General features: G+C 39.4%; 1 protein-coding gene across 5 annotated transcripts in view; it reads left to right on the forward strand.

Annotated features, from left to right (window-relative positions):
• tnksa (tankyrase, TRF1-interacting ankyrin-related ADP-ribose polymerase a) overlaps positions 1 to 20,307 on the forward strand; it is a 168,015-nt gene that overhangs the window by 77,086 nt on the left and 70,622 nt on the right. For 3 of the 5 annotated variants that reach the window (XR_013580461.1, XM_078570078.1, XM_078570089.1), the window contains exons 4-6: positions 1,502 to 1,538; positions 10,511 to 10,586; positions 13,620 to 13,667. Coding sequence is in view for 4 of the 5 variants with exons in the window: in XM_078570078.1 (XP_078426204.1) it covers positions 1,502 to 1,538; positions 10,511 to 10,586; positions 13,620 to 13,667 (161 nt within the window). In the remaining variant the exon portion in view is untranslated. The remainder of the gene's footprint in view (positions 1 to 1,501; positions 1,539 to 10,510; positions 10,587 to 13,619; positions 13,668 to 20,307) is intronic. The other 2 variants (XM_078570083.1, XM_078570096.1) reach the window with 1 other exon arrangement.

The raw sequence follows: 20,307 nt of genomic DNA on the forward strand, positions 1-20,307 counted from the left end.
AGGCTCTGAAAATGCAAGAAGCTGTAGTTGAGAAATTGTTTGCTTGTTTTAAGATTATAGTTTTTATGAACATTTGATTTAATGCCAAAGCAATTCGATGTTAAAATAGGCTCGTATTAAAATCTAGATCATTTAACATTGTTGAGTTCAGAATCTGAATAACATTAATGCAAAATTTATGGCATTACTAAAGGGTAGGAGAATTAATTGAACTTCAATAGGATAACACCAAAATAAGAAATGTGCTATCTTATACATTAAACAAACTAATTTTAACAAAATATTTTGCTATTCTAAATTGTAAGAATGGAGAATCAGCTACATTTTGATCCAGTAGCATTGGCATTGTGTAAATTCCATTTAAAAGCATATTTTGATTTTTCTTTTCTTGAATAGGCTCGCTAAATTTTTAAAATCTATCCTCAATATATTTCTTCTACATCTAAGGTAGTTTCCATGATGGTTTTTGACAAAGCCAATGCTCAGGGAATTGAGCCAGTATCACCATGGTTACCATCTTAATTCTAGTATTTTGTGCAAAGAAAGTAGCACCATGTCTGCTAGAAAATCAGCCCCTGCATGAGTTTATGTAAACGTGTAAGCACACGTGCTATGCGGAGATAGCTATCAATCCCCATTTTAAGCTTTTTATTGCACTCATCATAAACTTGGTGGTGATGCTTGAATTGAGCATGGAAACTTGCTCTCTCTTCCTATTGTACTGGACGCCTAAAATAAACTCGGCAAATTTTAGTGGATTTATTGTGCCAAGTGTCTTTATTGCCATAGAAACATTTGTCTTTATTTAAGCCTGAGCTCATACCTATTTAATAACCCAGCGCTACACTTGGCTGAACTGCTGGTTCTCTGTGGTGGTGGCAGGGGGGGGAACAATCTTAAAAAGCTGCCTGTTCACCCCAAGAGGATTTAGACACCACTTTAACTAGTGCTCATAGCATAAGGCATGAAAACTACTGTGTAGATTTTACTAATATTAATGTATATTTACATTTTGCCCCTTTGAATTATATGATTTAGTAAATAGAGGTATTGTTTCCTTAGCTGCAATATAATTTTAACAGACATGCTTTTGAGTGGATAGCTTTAGCAAGTTGGATTAAATCTGAAGTGTAAGTCATAGGAATTTATTTGAGAGCAGAGACATGCCACATACAATTTTTGCGGTAAATGGTGAAAGTAATTGTCATTATTAAAGAGTCTGCAATCTCAAACGTCTGCAGTCAAAAGCAGGTGGTAGCCATGAAATGGGGAAACCTGGCACTTGATGCTGTCATCAGAGTAATTGCATTTAAAGGCAGTACGTGTGCAGTGATTGGCTATTTGAATGGCTCTGTATGATTTGTAACCAGTCTCCAAGGCAGTAGTGATGCTTCTGTCTTCAGCTCTTAGCGGCATTGCTTCATTACCCAGTAGGGTGTGGACTTTCAGTATATTTTTTCTGTTTATACCACTAATAATATGATTTTTTGCAATCTCACAGGTGAATACAAGAAGGATGAACTTCTTGAAGCAGCGAGGTAAGTGGTATCTGCTCAATATGTTGGTAAAGACTCTGAGAATGTGCTTCAGTCTTAAATTATAATGAATAAAATGTGATGTTTTTCAGGCTACTGGAGGAGCTGTTTTTCCTCCCTCCCTCTCCTCCCCCCAGTTTTTAAACATCTATTTGAAATGTTTACATATCCTGCATATTTTCTGTGAAGGATCACGTCCCTTTCAGCTCATTGATTTGATGTTTTATTCGAGCAGCTGAGGCCTAATTTAGAGCCGTTTTCTTTGAGATGAATCTTTCTGCCAGTTTTCTTCTCCATTCAAAAGGGCTTGACCCTTAGCCACTGTACAGGGCCACAGGTGCTGCTTGCCTGTTAGCTGTTCTTCCATATATGTAAGTACTGACAGTGACAGCTATTAAAGCACCACAGACAATCCTCACCCAATCTTCATTCAGTTTCCACAATTGGATAACAATTAGATGTCAGACCCTTTACTGGTTTTATGTCCTTTGTAAACTTGTGAATGCTGAGTCACACAGCAAGCTTTCTCCAAATACAGCCCATCACCTGGATATGATCATCCTTTTACTGATTCTTCTCCTGGCTGCAAGATGACTTTAGTAGTTCACTGCAGATCTCAATATCTCCCAATTGAAGGCAGGGGTCAGAACTGTGGAAGATAGTTCTTCATTGCATGAGATGGACATTTGAAGTATATTGGAAGCTGCTAATGTTTGAGCCAATTGGTCTGTCACAGACTATTGTTCTAAACTTGCTTGCGTTTTACATTGTTGAGCTTATTTAAGTGGCGCCCTGCTTGTACAAGGGGTACTTGTCTGAAATTGCCAAAGTAGCCAGATGTGACTGCGGAGGCAGCAGCAAGTCGTCAAATTCTATGCTCAAGTTGACCTGTCCAACTACTTTTTCCGCCCTCTTAATTAATCTTGTGTAACACTGGAGCAGAATGAGCGATACCACCCAAAACATTGAGGAGACAGCCAACGTTTCTTAAGTAAATGAGGATGTTTATCTCTCATTGATTGCTGAGATGGGTAACTTTGTAGGTATCCAGTGCATTGATCTTGATTGACTCATTAATGGAATTAGGAGTAGTTGTGTCAACAGGGAGTGTGATTTCCACTTGGCTGCAGATTTTTAAAAATCCTAATGGATAGTGTATCCCATCTGCAGGAACAGATATATGACCAGTGATCTACTCTTGTGCATTGCTCGGCTTTAACTGGTAAAGCTACACCCTCGCACATTCCCACTCCCTAACGTGAAATTGATCGCTGTGAGGGAGTGAATGTTCCCTTCACACTGTGTAAACAGAAACCCTACAGGTGGACATAAATTTCTCAGCTTGAGCTGGAGATTGTAAATGTGGTTTTAAAAAGTTATTTTTACAGATGTTCTCTATTTTAGCTTGAATAGTAGGAACTAATACATTTGTCTTCTTGCCTAGAAGGTGAGGACTGGGATAATATTCATGGGTATAGTTGCATATTGATTATGTTACTGGACTAGTGACCTAGATGCCCTGAAGCCTGAAGACTTATTTTAAAACTAGCAAAAGTAAGGTAGTTCTGGGTAGGATACAAATTTTGTAATTTCACATTTCATCTCTTCTGTACCTATCGCCTTATAGCTGTACCTATAGCCTTGTAGTATGCTACCAATGCTGTCAAGATAAAGCTTGCAGTGCAAGCTATTCTCAAATTATTGCTGACTGACTAATAAAACTACAGTGCTATTTAGATTTGCTTACTTCCCTTCTGGTTGCCAGTAAAATTTAATTGAAGTTCCCTATTGTTCTGTTCCGAATAATCCCTGCACCCTGGTGTTCAATTTCCATTGTGACATGCTGTTTGGAGAAATAGTGTTTTACCTTTAAAAAGGAAGCATTTATCACTTTCATTTCTTCCCATTTATTGTCTGATTGTTGACTTGAAGCAAAATTGCAGCGGAGTATGACAAAATTGATATCACAACTGAAAAAGATTGCATATATTGCTATAGCTACTTTCTAAATTTTACAGTTTTATTGGTTAAAATAAATTACTTGCATTTTGGTATGTCCTAATCACATCAACATCAATGAATTATACTTGTATGCCTTTAGCATAATAAAACATTGGAAGGTACTTCACAGGAGCATTACAGAGCTAAATTTGACACCAGACCACACAAGGAGTTAATAGGCTACATAGCCAAAAGCTTGGTCGAAAAGGTAGGTTTTAAGGACTGTCTTAAAGAAGGAAAGAGAGTTAGAGAGACAAAGAGATTTAGGAAGGGAATTCTGGAGCTTAGGGCCTCAACAGCTGAAGGCCCGGCTGTCATTGGAGCAATTAAAATCAGGGATACTCAAAAAGCCAGAATTAGAGGAGGGCAGCTACCTTGGAGGATTGTGGGGCTGGAAGAAATTACAGAGATAGGGAGGGTAGAGGCGAGGCCATGGAGGGATTTGAAAATAAGGATAAGAATTTTTAAATGGGAATGTTGCTTAATTGCTGACCCAGTAGCCACTATCGGTCAGCGAGCACGGGTGATGGGTGAATGGGACTTTGCGTGAATCTGGACACGGGCAGCAGAGTTTTGGATGACCTCAAGTTTACAGAGGATAAATAGTGTGTATTGGGGTGGTCAAGTCTAGAATTAACAAAGACATGGTCGAGGGTTTCAGCAGCAGATGAACAGAGGCGGGGCAGAGCTGAACGATGTTATAGGAGTGGAATTAGGCAGTTTTAGTGGTATGTGGATATGTGTTCAGAAGCTCATCTTGGGGTTAAATCTGATGTCAAGCTTATGAACAATCTGGTTTGGCCTTAGATAGTAATCAGGGAAATGAATGGAGTTGGTAGCTAGGGAACAGACTTTATAGCGGGGGACAAAGACAATGACTTCGGTTTTCCCGGCATCTAACTGGAGAAAATTTCTGTTCATCCAGAACTTGATGCTAGATAAGCAGTGCCACAATTTAGACATGGGTGGAGGGACCGAGAGAAGTGATGGTGGGATAGAGCTTGGTATCATCCACATACATCTGGAAACTGATGCTGTGCCTTCGAATGAATGCAGCCAAAAGGCAGCATGTGGGTGAGAAATAGGAGGGGACCAAAGATAGATCCTTGGGGGTTGTGGGGTGCACCATGTATGGCATTGTGAGAGTGGGAAGAAAATCCATTACAGATGGTACTCTGGCTATGATTAGATAGATAAGAATGGAGCCAGGTGAGTGTAGTTCCATTCTGGATAATGGTAGAGAGAGACCATAAGACGTAGGAGCAGAAGTGGGCCATTTGGCCCATTGAGTCTACTCCAGCATTCCATGAGATCATGGCTGATCTGATAATCCTCAACTCTACTTTCTTGCCCTTTCCCCATAACCCTTGATCCCCTTACTGATTAAAAATCTGTCTATATCAGCCTTGAATATACCTAATGACCCAGCCTCTACAGCCCTCTGTGGTAAAAAAATTCCACAGATTCGCTACCCTGGGCCCAGACTCTCCCACAAGGGGAAACAACCTCTCAGCATCTAACCTGTCAAGCCCCCTAAGAATCTTATATGTTTCAATAAGGTCGCCTCTCATTCTTCTAAACTCCAATGAGTACAGGCCCAATCTACTCAACCACTCCTCATAGGAAAATCCCTCCATACCCGGAATCAACCTGGTGAACCTTCTCTGGACTGCCTCCAATGCCAGTATATCTTTCCTTAGATAAGGGGACCAAAACTGTTCACAGTTAACTAGCCCAACTAGTGCCTTGTATAGTTGCCGCAAGACTTCCCTATTTTTATACTCCATTTCCTTTGAAATAAAGACCAACATTCTATTTGCCTTCTCTATTACCTGTTGAACTTGTATGTTAGTTTTTTGGGATTCATGCACAAGGACTCCCAAATCCCTCTGTGCTGCAGCCTTCTGCAGTCTTTCTCCATTTAAATAATATTCAGCTCCTCTATTCTTGCCAAAGTGCTTAACCTCACATTTTCCCATATTCTATTCCATCTGCCAAGTTTTTGCCCACTCACTTAACCTGTCTATATCCCCCTGTAGACTCCTCGTGTCACCTTCACCACTTGCCTTCCCGCCTATTTTTGTGTCATCCGCAAACTTGGCGACAGGAACATTGAAGGAAGTTGTGTAGTCAGTCGTATCAAAGACTGCAATGAGCTCAGGAAGAATAAGGAGGGTTAGTTTACCTTTGTCACAGTCTCACAATGTAATTTGTGACTTTGATAACTGTACTGTGACAGGGGCAGGAACATGTTTGAAGGGATTGAAATATGGAGTTCCAGTAAGGATAGGTATAGATTAGGGACAGCAATGCATTCAGGGGTTTGAGTAAAAAAGGGAGGTTGGAGATGGGGCAATAGTTTGCATTAACAGTTGGCTCAAAGGTTGGATTTTTGAGGGAGTGATGACATGCAGATTTGAAAGAGAGAGGGATAGTGCTGGAAGAAAGAGAGCCATTGACAATATTATCTAACATGAGAACTAGATAAGGTAGTAATGTGGTCAGCAGTTTCATGAGAACAGTGTCAAAGGAGCTTTGGATCTTGTGGACAATATGACCTGGTCAAGAGCATGAGGGTAGATGGGAGAAAAACAAGAAAACAGAGCAAGTTCAGGACTGGGGCTGGGAGGAGCTTTAGAGGAAATTTGGCCTAGTGGGAAGTGAGGGAGACAGCTGATTGGTCACAATCTTAGTCAATAAGACATTGATGAGTTCCTTGTGCTTCATTCAAATGTCTTGAAACATTTCATATAATTGCTTTTGACATTTAGTAATCATTAAGCAAGGAAACATAACAGCTACTTTGAAACAGCAATATGCTACAAATACCAATGAGATTGGTGACGATCATTTTTTCATGGCATTGGCTGAGAGGAGAATTTTGGTCAGTACTTCCTGCACTGATTTGAATAGTCATGGGATCAACAGAGCAAGCCAATGTGACCTCTGGATATAATCTCGTCCAAAGGTCGACACTTCTCACAATGCAACATTTCCTTTATACTGCACTGGAATGCAAGCCTAGAAATGCACTCAAGTGATGGTTTCAGTCTTCTGAGGCCTGCCTAAAGGCAGGAAATTTCAAGTTTTGATAGTGAAGCCTTCTGCAAAAAAAAGGAAAGAACACAGATCTAAATAGTTTGATCGTAGAATTGCAACAAAATTGTTTTAGGGTGCATGAAGAGGAAGTTGCCAATCTTTCAAATTTAGGCTGATACATACAGGTCCTTATAACAATGAGGTAGCTTTCTCTACTCAAACCCACAATTAGAGAAATAAGTTCCCTTGAGGATTGTTTACATTATACCCCTTATTACACCAGAGCAGCACTAGACGTTGCCATTTCAAGTTTGCAAATGTTGAATGAAACTACCTATTATTGAACAGTTTGCACAGTGGACTGGCTAATGTGCATTGATTAATCTGAACATTTCATGTCGAACTTTATGCTTCCCAACTACTTGTTAAATCCCTTTACTTATATCCAGATCTCAAGCAATCTAGTGTCCAAACCATCCTATTGTTCTTTCTTTCCGTTCCTCTTTTGTCTATTTTCTTGGGGAACCATTGGTGGAATATGAATACAAGCATGGGAATTTCAAAATCAAGGCATTGCTGGACCCGACGCCAATGTAGAGCAGCGGCCTCAGGAGTGATGGTGGGGATTTGGTGCAAGTTAGGATACAGGCAGAAGAACAAACAAATTAGGAGCAGGAGTAGGCCATTCAGTCCTCGAGCCTGCTGCGCCATTCAGTAAAATCCTGGCTGATCTGATTGTGGCCTCAACTCTACATTCCGCCTATCCCCAATAACCTTTGACTCCCTTGTTAGTCAAGAATCTATCTACATCTGCCTTAAAAATATTCATTGACCCTGCCTCCACCGCTCCGTGGGAAAGAGAATTCCAAAGATTCACAACCCTCTGTGTGAAAACATTTCTTCTCATCTCCATCTTAAATGGGAGACCCTTTATTTTTAAACTATGCCCTCTAGTCCTAGTCTCTCCCTTAAGGGGAAACATCCTTCCAGCTTCCACCATGTCTCAGGTTCCACCCTCAGGATCTTATATATTTCAATAAGATCACCTCTCATTCTTCTAAACTCCAGTGGATACAGACCCAGCCGGTCCAACCTTTACTCTTAAGATAACCAGCACCATCCCCCACCCCCTCACCAATCCCTGGTATCAGTCCAGTGAATCGTCTCTAATCTGTTTCTAATGTAATTATATGCTTTCTTAAATAAGGAGATCAAAACTGTACACAGTACTCTATAATGTGGTCTCAACTGTAGCAAAACATCCCTGCTTTTAAGTTCCATTCCCTTGCAATAAACTACAATATTCCATTTGCCTTCCTCATAACTTGCTGTACCGGCAAACTAACTTTCCCTGATTCATGTACCAGGACACCCAGATCCCTCTCTTCCTCAGAGTCCTGCAATCTCTCTCCATTTAAATAATATGCTGCTTTTCTATTCTTCCTGCCAAAGTGGACAAGTTCACATTTTCCCACATTATATTCCATCTGTCAAATTTTTGCCCACTCGCTTAACCTATCCATGTCCTCTTCACAACTTACTAAACCATCTATCTTTGAAGAGTTTTGGATGAGTTTAGGATTATGGAGGGTGGAAAGTGGGAAAGCCTGGAGACCATTAGAATATTTGTCTGGAAGTATGGATGAAGGCCTCAGCAATAGATGGACTGAGACAGGTGATACAGAGATAAAAGTAGGTGATTTTGGTGAAGGAGAGCATATGTATCAGAAACTGAGCTCCAGATCAGATAGGATAAAAAGGATGTGAACAGTCTGTTTCAGCCTCAGGCAGTGACAAAGGAGGGAAATTGAGCCAGTGACTTAGGGAAAGGAGTTTGTGGTGGGGTCGGAAAGCTTTGACTTTCCAATAGTTAATTAGAGGAAGTTTCTGTTCATCCATTGAAGGTCTGACAAGCAGTGTGACAAATTCAGAGGAAAATGGTGGGGTGGAGTCAAGAGAGGCATTTGTAAATCTATTATGATTAAAAATTCTTCTGTTTGGGCCCAAACAGGCTGAGTGAGAAGTCATTGCATCAACTGATCTTGCTCCATGTTGTCCACAATTATTGTTTCAGTCAGCAAAGGCATCTAATTAATCCCAATTTCTATATATGTTTTATTTATAATTACATCAAACCCTTGGATGCCTGCTGACAGCCATCTTCCAGGGCTTGTTGCCTTCAATTTTTAGCTTGGGCACTTATGACAGAAAAATAAAACTGCTCTAAAGTCAAGGATTTTTATTGTCAAACTTTATTTATAAGCTATAAAAATAAACATCATAAAAACAAATTGCATTTTATTTAGCAATCCGAAAGCAAATTATCAGAAATCTAGAGCCTGGGGGCAATGCTTGTATTTTGGTTTCAAGTTTAATGTGCATTACAAATGAAATTGATTTTTGGAACTATAGTACTTATTTTTTTCATAAGGATCATTCTGACAAGTTGTAATTTTGCTGGGATCATGTTTAATTTAATGAGTCTTAAATAGATCTCAGTTTTCTTAAGGGTTATCTTTGCCTTGTCTTCCTAGAGTATTGAGTAGATAATGGGATGATGGGATTCACACATTGTCCTTTCAGTCTGGGAACTTGGATTTGAATTCCAATGAAGAATTCTTCTCCCTGGTGACTGTAAGAGATTTATGTAAAAGAAGCTTGGGGAATTTGAACCCAGCTGAAGTTGTTGGGAGTGAAAACCTGACTTGCTATAATTTGGCACTAAATTGACCACTTTACTCTAAGCAGTAAAGATAGTATATTGCAATAAAATATTTATACTGGTGTAGGAGGGTGTGCTGCTTTAGAGTTGGGAGCTGAGACATTTTGTTGGAATGGAATAGCAGAAGCTTTACTATGTATCAAGCTTATCCTGCTCCTGTCCTGGAAATGCTGAATCCTGGCTATGTAAGGTGTAGAAAAATGTTTCATGTTGCAACATTGGCACCCATTTGCTTAATAAACTAAAAAACATTAAATTAGTCTATATTGTTAAATGCTCCCAATTAAAACTCAGGACTCCAATGTGGCTTTCTGTTATAAGAGTTTTGTGTTTGTTTTCATCGAAGTTGTGCTTGAATTTTGGCCCTCTAGTTACTGGATCAGTGACGTTATTTCTTCACCCTGATCCCTAGCCCCCTGCCCATGCTCACCTCTGGTGTGTCCTGCCCCCTGTGCCTCTAAGTACCTGTTGTATACTACACTTGGACACACATACACTAGGAAAATAAACCAGATTCAGATTGCAGGTGAGATTAGCCCTATTGCTCAAGGGACCCTGTAATAATAATTCAATACCAGGGGTGTGCAGCAGTAATTAACACGGAGGCTCTTGTGGGGCCAGATTTGAGGGTGGGTGCACATCAGGGCACGGGTTGGTCACTTCAGGATGTTTTTCACATTCTGCTTGTATTTGAGTGTGTTGAGTAACTTTGTGTACAGTGCTTTAAAATGGAATCACAAAGACATACTTATTTTTTAATAAGTAATAACTTTTTTTCTCTATCATGCATCAGTATAGCTCTGAGGACCAGGTTCAGAGATGAACTTCTAAATTTAATTCAAAAACAGAATTACCTGGAAAAACTCAGCAGGTCTGGCAGCATCGGTGGAGAAGAAATCAGTTAACGTTTCGAGTCCTCATGACCCTTCGGCAGTTCTGCCGAAGGGTCATGAGGACTCGAAACGTTAACTGATTTCTTCTCCACCGATGCTGCCAGACCTGCTGAGTTTTTCCAGGTAATTCTGTTTTTGTTTTGGATTTCCAGCATCCGCAGTAGCTTTTAGCTTTTTGTTTTTATTTCTAAATTTAATTCCCTTTTCACTGCTTTTGATTGTGAGATCTTGCATTGTTCAAAACTTAATTTCTTCAGTTGCTGAAGCACTAGTGCATTGAGAATTTTTTCTCCTCTAAATGTAAATGTTTTCCTTTCCAGGAGCGGTAATGAAGAGAAGCTCATGGCATTGCTTACTCCATTAAATGTAAACTGTCATGCAAGTGATGGAAGAAAGGTAAGAATATGTCATGGCTTTGCATCTTAATTACCTAAGCAGAGGTGTACAGGAACTGAACAAAGAGCCAAACCCTAGTTGACTGGGAAGATTTTGGGTCTGTTTACTTAGTGTTCAGACTTGTAACAGCATGTACCCAATGAATTGTCAGATTACTTAGGATCTTTATTGCCACCACACCACCATCGCCCAACCCTACACACAAAAATTGGAAGTTGGATATTTAAGTTAAACTTTGTCACTAGGATTTCACCTAAAGCGTGCAAGTATTATGTCCACTTGAATTGTGGGGAAACAAGCTGCAGTTTGCCTTGAGAGAGCATCTTGTGGTGCATAAACACAAGTGAAATACTGGTGCTTACAAGCCTGTCGCCAAATGTGGCAATGGTTGTTGCATTTTGAGGTGTTGAATCAATGGGATCTCAAGACATTTATCGTGCAATATTTAACATGTATGGTATAAACGTTCTCATTTTTGCTATAGGGTAGCAGTATCAAAGGTATTAAATAGGCTGGTGACAACATCAACGGTGATATTTTTGTTTGTCTGCTAAACTAGGGATGTCAAACTTAATTTATATGATGGGCCTGATCCGAAATCCTGGCATTTGGCATAAGTCACATTCATCAATGGACACAGGGTAGAAATTGATATATATTGTGCCCATTTTATACCCATTGGTTCAACTTAAATTTGCAAAGAAGGGTCTTGCACCTGTTTCGAGACAACATTTTTGTAAAATATAAGAATGACTAAGTGGAGCGTGTGTCATGCAATGTCCATCTAGTCTTTCAAGTTCAGCAACAGTTCTTAAATGACCACTGGAAGCTGCTGAAGAAATGGTGGGGAAAATATGTTTACTTCCCCTTCTGTGGAGCGTGGTGGAGCAGGAGCCGGCTGCTGCCAGCCGATACTCATTCCTCCTACATCTCACTCCTCCATGTATTGTGATGTAAATTCAAGGCTGCAGCTCCCTGTATGCAGTGGGAATCTTCAGACTTCATCCTCTTGTTCCCCATTTGTCCACGAGTAGAAATAATCTTTTAATGTTTACCTACTAAAAGGTCCCCAAGTTTCACTCACTTCAATTCTGCTTGCCCCTCTCTCTCTGCACCACCCCCTCTCACCATATTGTTGCTGCTATGCCCAGCTCTGCAAGAAATGATGAGTCCCAATACCACCCCACCCCTTTCCCCAGTTCTCTCTTGCTTCCTCCAAAACCCATCATGATGCCCATTCCCCACTCTCCTGCTCCTCTGAGACCTGATTCCTGACCACAGGGACATTCCCCAATCCCGATTTTTCCCATCTCCCTAGTCTTGTCACCCTCTCCCCAACTACAACTCTTTCTCTCTCAACCAATCTTGCTACTTGCCCTGAAAATTCCTGTCTTCTCACTGCACGAATCCTTGTCTCCTGCCTCCCTAGCCTCTGTTCTCCATCACTCACCCCTTCCATTAGCTGGCCCTGTTTCTAGTCACCCCTGATCAGGCGCTGGCTCTCTGTGTTGGCAAAGGATGATGTTGTGGGGACCTGCTGCGGCCAGGAAATTTAGCAATCCTAACTATAGCACCCTGTGGGCCGGTTTAAATTGTTCAGCAAGCCGAACCTCTGACATCCCTGCATTAAACCAATATTGAGCTTGGTATAATGTATGAGCTACTTGCTTTTGGAAAGTACGTTGCTCCAGTGGCGTGCAGGGTCTGTTCTTGTCTTTGTTATTACTGCCATTGGGAAAAGCTCGGCTTGATTTGAACATACTTCATTTATTTAGTGTATTGGTATATCTGTCATAATTTGTAAAGCCTGAATGATGGAGTGCATTTCAGTAGAAGTGATTTTCATTTGTGAGAGCAAGAGTTGAAGAAGAGCAATCTTCAGGTCAACTTACCCCATCTTTATTATTGTCCTGTTTTCCATAATAGTGACATTCACATTAGCTGTGAAATCCATGGCCCAATGTTTTTACCTGTTGGAGTGCAGTGTGGGCTAGGAAGACTGGAGATAAAATCAAAAGAAACAAAGTTGGGGATACTTTTTGTGAAATTCCAGTGGCATCCCTCAAATAGAGATGGTGGCGTGCGCTAAATTTATCAAATAAGTTGATGTTACCAAACTGACTAGATGCAAGTAACACTTTTATAAACTTCAAGAACTAATGCTAAAATCTCTGCTGGAACAAAGCCTGAAATATTTTCGCACCTTCTCAAATACAATTAGGGATGGGCAATATAAATCTGAAACAAAAACAAAAATAGCTGGAAAAACTCAGGTATTTTGCTTTTATCTTAGGGCAATATAAATGTTGGCCTAGCCAGTGATGCCCACCTCCCATGAAATAATTTTAAAAACATGATATCTGTGAGGTTTTTTAAATCATAAATCCTCATAGCTTCAATGGTGTATCTTTCATTGATATTTAAAGCACTTGATTTTGTCCTAATTTTGTACAAAATCGAGATGTGCTACTTAAAGAAAATTGACCACTCTATCAAATCAAATTTTTTCATTGGTCAGCTGGCTAGCTGATTGTCTTACTTGATTTAATGTTTTAAGTGCCTGCTACATTTACTGTATAATCCTATGAGTACAGAACGGTAGCTTTCACCTGTATATCATGAACACATCAGAAATTGCACTGTCCAAATTTTCAGTCAATATGGGAAAAGTAGTTCATAAATTATACATTAAAAATTAATAAAATAAGCAATAGAAAAACAAATCAGTTAGCTTTTGCACTATTACTTTTCATTTTGATGGTACTTACTCAGGTTTCTCTGGATTAAATGTGATACTAAGTAAATATGTTCAGTTTTGCACCAATGTGTGGTCGGTCACAAGGTATTTGCATGAGTTGCAGAGAATAGCTACAATGACTCAGATAACAATGTTTCATTAATGAAGTACTTGAGTGTTAAGAATGTTATACATAAGTTTACTATCACTAATGTTTGGGCAAAACACAAGCTCAGAGTGGTATATAGTGATTACTTTTACTAAATAAGAATTTTTTTTCATTTTTGACATTGCAGACTGCAGAACCTCACCCCATCAGTCTACGATGTAGAAATGGAAATATGGTACACTTCTTATGCACTATGGTTATTTACTGGTACTGCAGTGTCAAATCTACGGTCTGTGACTTGTTCAAAAATTTTATATCCAAAATTTAATGGATGTGGGATATATAAGTAAATGGCTGATTATATGTACGATTTAAGTATTGCAGCTTGCAGTGTTGCCAGTCCATGTATTACCTCCCTTTTGTTTCCCCTCCCTCTGTCCTAATTTCACCTCCATGATTTCTGACAAAAATGCTCGATTTACAGTGCATTTTGGAAATGAATATCAACTTGTATGTGGATCAGGTTGCTATTTTATTTGCAATTATGTTGCTGATATCTTGCTGAAGTAGCATGATTTGCTGGCTAAAATGACTGTAGTATGAAATGTACAACATATTAGGTTTCAAGATACTTGTGACCAAAGCTGAGATAGCAATGATTTTAACAAACGTTTATTCTAAGTCCTGGCCCTCTATGAGCGTGGATCATAAAATAGTGCCAATGATTTTTTAATTAATTTCAATAGGCAGAGAATGATAGGCAGTGCACCTGCAGTTTTTTGATCTTTGGTCATGGCAGGTCAGATATTACACCACAGGCGAGGACTTTGAATTTATTGTTTGCAAGATTTTCTAATTGATGAAAACCCTCAATAGACATTTGGGCAAATTTCATTGTAAGTTTTTCCATAACCTGGAGAAACCTTAAATAGAAGCTCGAGCTAAGAAGACTCGCAATTGAACATTTAGATAGCAACTCTTAAATGAATACTTGAAAAAGATGCAAACACTCAAATAGAAGAGTTACATAATGCACCTTATTTTCAGGCTATAAATCTCCTCTTTGTAAAGTAGCTTTAAGATAGACACACTTATTACCTACAGTCAGTTGATGTGATATTGGAATGCCATTCAGACATTTCGGCTTGAAACCCTAAGCATGCCTGATGCTTGCTTTGTTGTTGACATGGCCAAATATTGACAGTTGCTCTTGAATTGCTGGATGGATTGCAAGTCGGAATTGGAAGGGAGAGAAAACTTAATTCTTATGTTTATTTTGCATCATGTTGAATGGTGAATGCTCTAGTCTGTGATTCACACACCATTTTTCCAGATGAAGATCAGCGTGAAAGTGGACAATTGGGACATGGATGTACAATTACCAAAAGGACATAAATTTCTCTCCTTTCGCTAGTTTTGTGGCAAGGTTGGAGACTGAATAAATTGGGCCTTTGTGAAATAATTTCTTGTGCTGCATGGCGGGCATGAAGGGATAATGCTGCTAACGGATTGCTGATGCTGTTTTTTGCACATTGCGTGCGGAACTTTACAAACAGCTATGCAACAGAATAGCGCAAGTTACAATAATTCAAATACTGTCATTTTCTTTCAAGGTGGTAGCAGCAGTGCAATGATATAGAAAGGCCTAACTTTATATTTGAATAGACTATTATTTTTAATAAATTGAACAGGAAAAAAATTCCTGCATCAAGATCATGGTTGAATGTCCGGCCCTGCCACGGGGATATCGTTGAGGGTTATTTTGTAGAGCAACAGAACTACAGCAGTGATATGCCATCTTGATGAGGTTCAATGAAAATACATATACAGTTACCATGCTAAAGTTGTAAATACAGATCTTTTCCTTGATATAAAAATGTTTTCACTTTTGATTTCTGATGAACTTATTTCAATGGTATGTAGGAATCTGTGCACCAGTAGATTATTTGGCAAGTTATTAACCCACAAACACACCTCATTCAACTGAAAAAATATATGCTTCGGGTCTGGACATTCAGATTCAAGATGGAAGCTTTGTGGAGGCCAAAGTTTTTACCACTTTTCTATGATGACGGTTGATTGTTTCTTGAATATGTATGTGATTGAGCATTTTACATTTCTTTTATGGCCTTTGAAATATAGTTATTCTATTTTTCTTTTACTTTTTTGCCTGTTGTCTTTGTATGGCCTTTTAGTGGGTTTCTGTACTTTTTAAATTCTCCCCTTTCCACCTTAGTTCTTTTACCCTTCATTCACCTCGCCCTCCCTATGGATAGAGTGTTTTGTATTCAAAACCTTGCTAAACCAAGATGACAAATATAGATTCACTTTTTTCCAGAAACTGGCCCTTAATTGAAAAATGCATCAGTACATTTGATTCGCAGGTCTATTCACCCAGCAAGTTTGCAGCTTTCATCCTTTGAAGATGGAACATCCATAGCTGTATACTCAATATTGCTGAGGTTAACATTGTGACTACAGGTCATGCTCTTCACCGAATGATTGACACTGGTGGAGAATCTCAGTCATGATCTTCCATGTGCTCTTCTAGCTTTAATTTTCTTCAGCTAGATAATTATAAGTTCTGTCTTTACTTTCATAAATCCATCATATTTCAACTATTGGGCCCGGCTACTGTGGGAAGTTCATTTTCTTCCTTATCCCAGTCTCATTTATGGCACAGAAGGAGGCCATTCAACCCTAGGAGCCCATGCCGACTCTCTGTAGAGCAAACCAGTCAGTCCCAACCCCCTGCTCTGCCCCAATAGCCCTGCAAATTTATTTCCTTCAAGTGCCCATCTGATTTCCTTTTGAAAGCGTTGGTTGTTTCTGCTTCCAGTACTCTCATGGGCAGCGAGTCTCAGGTCATTATCATTCGCAGCGTAAAAAGGTTCTTCACATCCCCCCTGCAATTTTTTCCCAAAACTTTAAATCTATGCCCCCTATTCCTTACACCATCAGCTAATGGGAATTATTTTCCCTTGCCTCCCTTATCCAAACTTGTCATAACCTGTACACCTCTATCAAATCTCCCCTCAAGCTCCTTTGCTTCAAGGAGAACCCCAGTTTCTCCAACCTAACCTCGCAGCTAAAATCTCCCATCCCTGGAGCTATTCTGATAATTATCCTGTGTACCCTCTCAAGGTGTTCTCCCTCCCTTTGCCACCTCTTTGGAAAGTGTGTATTGTTCCATGGCCACCGTTGTTTGGTGTATTTTTCTAGGCCCCTGATGTCTTGCCCTAGTGGTCTTTATCTATCTGTGAGCCTTTGCCACTGACTGTAGATGTGCTATTTGAATGGGAACCATATGAGATTAGTTTAATTTTGGGGGCGACATCTGAAGTCCACACATCTACTGTCTGCGACTTGTTCAAAAATTTTATAGCCATAATTTAACGGATGTGGGATTTCTAAGTAAATGGCTGTTTATATGTGCAGTTTAAGTATTGCAGCTTGCAGTGTTGCCAGCCTATATTTCCCTTTTGTTTCCCCTCCCTCTGGTAATTTCATTTTCATGGTTTCGGACATAAATGCTCGACTTAGTGCACTTTAAAAATGAACACCAACTTATCTGTGGCCCAGGTTGCTATTCTATTTGCGATCAGGAGCAGGATCCCAGCCTGATTTCCACTTTTCAATCCCATAGATTCAGTTGCTCACTAAATTTATTGAGTCATGAGATACATTTGGAAGCTTCTGGCCTGAATTTGTTCTGCAATTCAATCTTCAGAGAGATCTCTTGAGAGTAGAAAGATTTTGCTGAATTGATATATTTCAGTATGGCATCCTGTAAAATAAGATTTTTAAAAATTGCAAGTCTGGGCAATTTCACTTCATTTGCCAATGAAAGAAGATACCCCATCAACAATTAATGTATTAAATATCTTGGTATAGCTTAGTGATGACTATTAGGCACCAAATGAAGTGGGCATTCACTCACTTTAGCTGTACTACTTCATCAGTTGTGCTCATTTCTTTTGCTAGACAACTGAAGTTCTAGAATGTTCCTGCTGCCGCACCGTTATCTTTGGGATGGACTCATGATCTATCCTTACCCCTGTCTTTCTTATCTACGCACTTTGGTGACATCGTCCAAAGGCATGGAATCAGCTTCTAAATATATTCTGATGACACGCAACTTTACCTTTCCACCACCTCCATTTCTTCACTACCTTTGTGCTGTTAGGTTACTCATCCAACCTCCAGTCCTGGATGGGCCCACACTTGCCATTGATTCAGCCTGCCTCCCCGGCCATTGCCCCTAATTGAACCAGAATGTTTGCACCCTTGGTGCCACTTAATTAATCTCTGCTCACTTAATTTTTATTTGCATTCAGCCAAGCTAGATTTTACTGCTATGGGTGTGTGGAGAATGCACATTATTTGAAGGACAAAGATCACCCTACAAGGGAGATCATCTTTTCAGAAGGTATAAGTCTTCAGTGTGCCCTTGTAGCTTTTTGTAAGGTGGTCCTGTGTATTTAAGAGGATGCATATAAATAGCTTTATGTATTTACACTGTTTCAATATTGTCCCTATTGACATAACATTATAACAAATTGTGAACATCTGCTCTGAACATTTGTAGGGAATTATTGCACGTTCATATTCATATTATACAATAATAAAAATACTAATGCCCCTCAATGACATGAATATAACAGTAATATTCCATCCCAAACCCCCTCCATGACAAGGTCTGCCTGCTTCCACTTCACTTCCATACATTGCCATTTCTACTTTGTCTCAGCCTATCTGCTGCTAAAATTTTCATCTACCCCATACCTGATTTTTTTCCAGCGATTTTTGGTGCGGCCTTCCATTCTCCACATTCTGTAAAGTTCACTTCATCCAGAACTCACATTCTACCTATACTAAATCCTGCCCACTCATTTATTCTTGCCCTACTTTGGCACTGCCCCCCTCCCTGGTGCCTTAAATATAAAATGCTCATACTTGTGATTAAAACCCTTCAAGCATTGCCCCTCCCCATCTCTGTAACCTCCTCTAGTCCTACTACCCAATCTTCTGTCCCAGAACTCTCCATTTCTCCCAACTTTGATCCCTTGTGCATGTCCCTCATATTTTGTTCCAGCATTAGTAGCCATACCTTCAGTTGCCTACATCTCAGCTTCAGGAATTCACTCCTCAAACCCCACCTTCCTCCTCCTTTAAAACCCACTTGTCACCCCCTCTTAATTTCTCCTCCTTCAGCTTGGCATCCATTTTTCTCTGATTACACCTTTGTGAAGTGCTATGGGATGTTTTTCTATTTTACCTACATAATATAAATGTGAATAGTTGAAGTAAGGTGATCGTATGGAATAATCTTTACTCTTTCATTAAAAACTATTTTCTGGGCTTTTCTTTCAAAAAGTTGACTCATTTACCCTCGAGTAGTGTAAGTATCAAATTGCCTTCCATTGTTGGCACTACTGTGATATAGTCCAAGAAGAGAACTTGGAGATAACCAGTCTTTCTGATATGGTTTTTCTCACTTTGTGTAGTGGACTTTGTTCTTGCTCCTCTTAATTGTTTTAGACTCAATATTGGCATATTTAGACTTAGTTATTTAATTTCAGCTTTTTGTCCTATAGTACACGCTGCATTGGAAAAGACACAAGGACTATGTGTAAGCATTTATGGAATTGTAGGTTCAGAATAGAAAACTTTTGACAGTCATCTCCCTCGTGATTTCCCCCCTTGTCCAATCATGGGTCCGTCTGGGAGTATATGTAAGGTAAACATTGCACGAATGAAGATAATGGTGTAGTCACCCTCTGACAGGGAAGTTCAATTGCTTTGATAGACTGTTTCAGTGCACAGGAAAGTTATGTTTCACTTCTTCACTGAACTTACCTTTGCATCTCTTGAGAGTGAGGATGTATTCAAGGTAGTTTCCAAATAAGTTGTAATGAACCATGTTTTTGCTGTTTGTTTTACATATTACAATAGCCTTTCCAAATCAAAATGTTTCATTAAGTTGTGCAGCAAATTTTTTTCATTTAAATATCTCCCACACATAATGGGAGTAAAGCCTAACTGGATAGATTTTGGGAAACCATACACAAAGTAGCAGCATAAAAATGCCATGCCGTCTTCTACATCATGTCTGAAAAGAAATCCCAGGACTTGCACCATTGTGTCATTTAATTAAATGGTTGTATTCTCTGTTTACCTACTTTTTTTATATGAATGCTACCAAGCTAGGTTTTGCTCCTAAGGGTGTAGGGAGAATGTATATCTCCCTATGAGGGAGATCATTTTTTTCAGAGGGTGAAAGATGGCCTTTTATATTTTAGAGAATGCATATCAATAGAGAATACTTGCAGTGTTCCAGTGGTGTCCCTGTTGATATACCATTATCACTCTGCTTGAATGGACATGGAACCCTGGTTCTGAAGGTTTGTAGAAAATTACTGAAGCAGTTGAACTTATTCAAAAGTGCCCAGCTCTTATGATCTTGTGCAAACAATAAAATGGCCCCAGTGATATGAATATGACAATATTATCTAACAGTTTGTAGTTAAAGGAAAATTCAAAGATACTGTCATTGAAAAAAGGGTGTTTATAAACCAAACATGGAATAAAGAAAAAACTCAAAATACTCATGGATCCATGTTATGAAGTGAATGAAAGTCTGTTCAAAATATAGCCAAATGATAGGAAATATGTCCTTGTGTCATATTATAACCTTAATATACCATAAAACTGCTGTGGAAAGATCGGTTTGGACCTCACAAGTGTCTGGAGCTAATTGCTGGATCTTATAGGTTAATTAAAGGTGTCTAAATTAATGCTGCCTGCCTTATTAAATGGGTTGTTTCTGAGCGAATCCTGTACCTTGAACCGTAGACAGCTTCATCTGGGTATGG

The sequence above is a fragment of the Cetorhinus maximus genome, chromosome 2, assembly GCF_964194155.1.
Source record: "Cetorhinus maximus chromosome 2, sCetMax3.hap1.1, whole genome shotgun sequence".
Classification (NCBI taxonomy): Eukaryota; Metazoa; Chordata; class Chondrichthyes; order Lamniformes; family Cetorhinidae; genus Cetorhinus; species Cetorhinus maximus.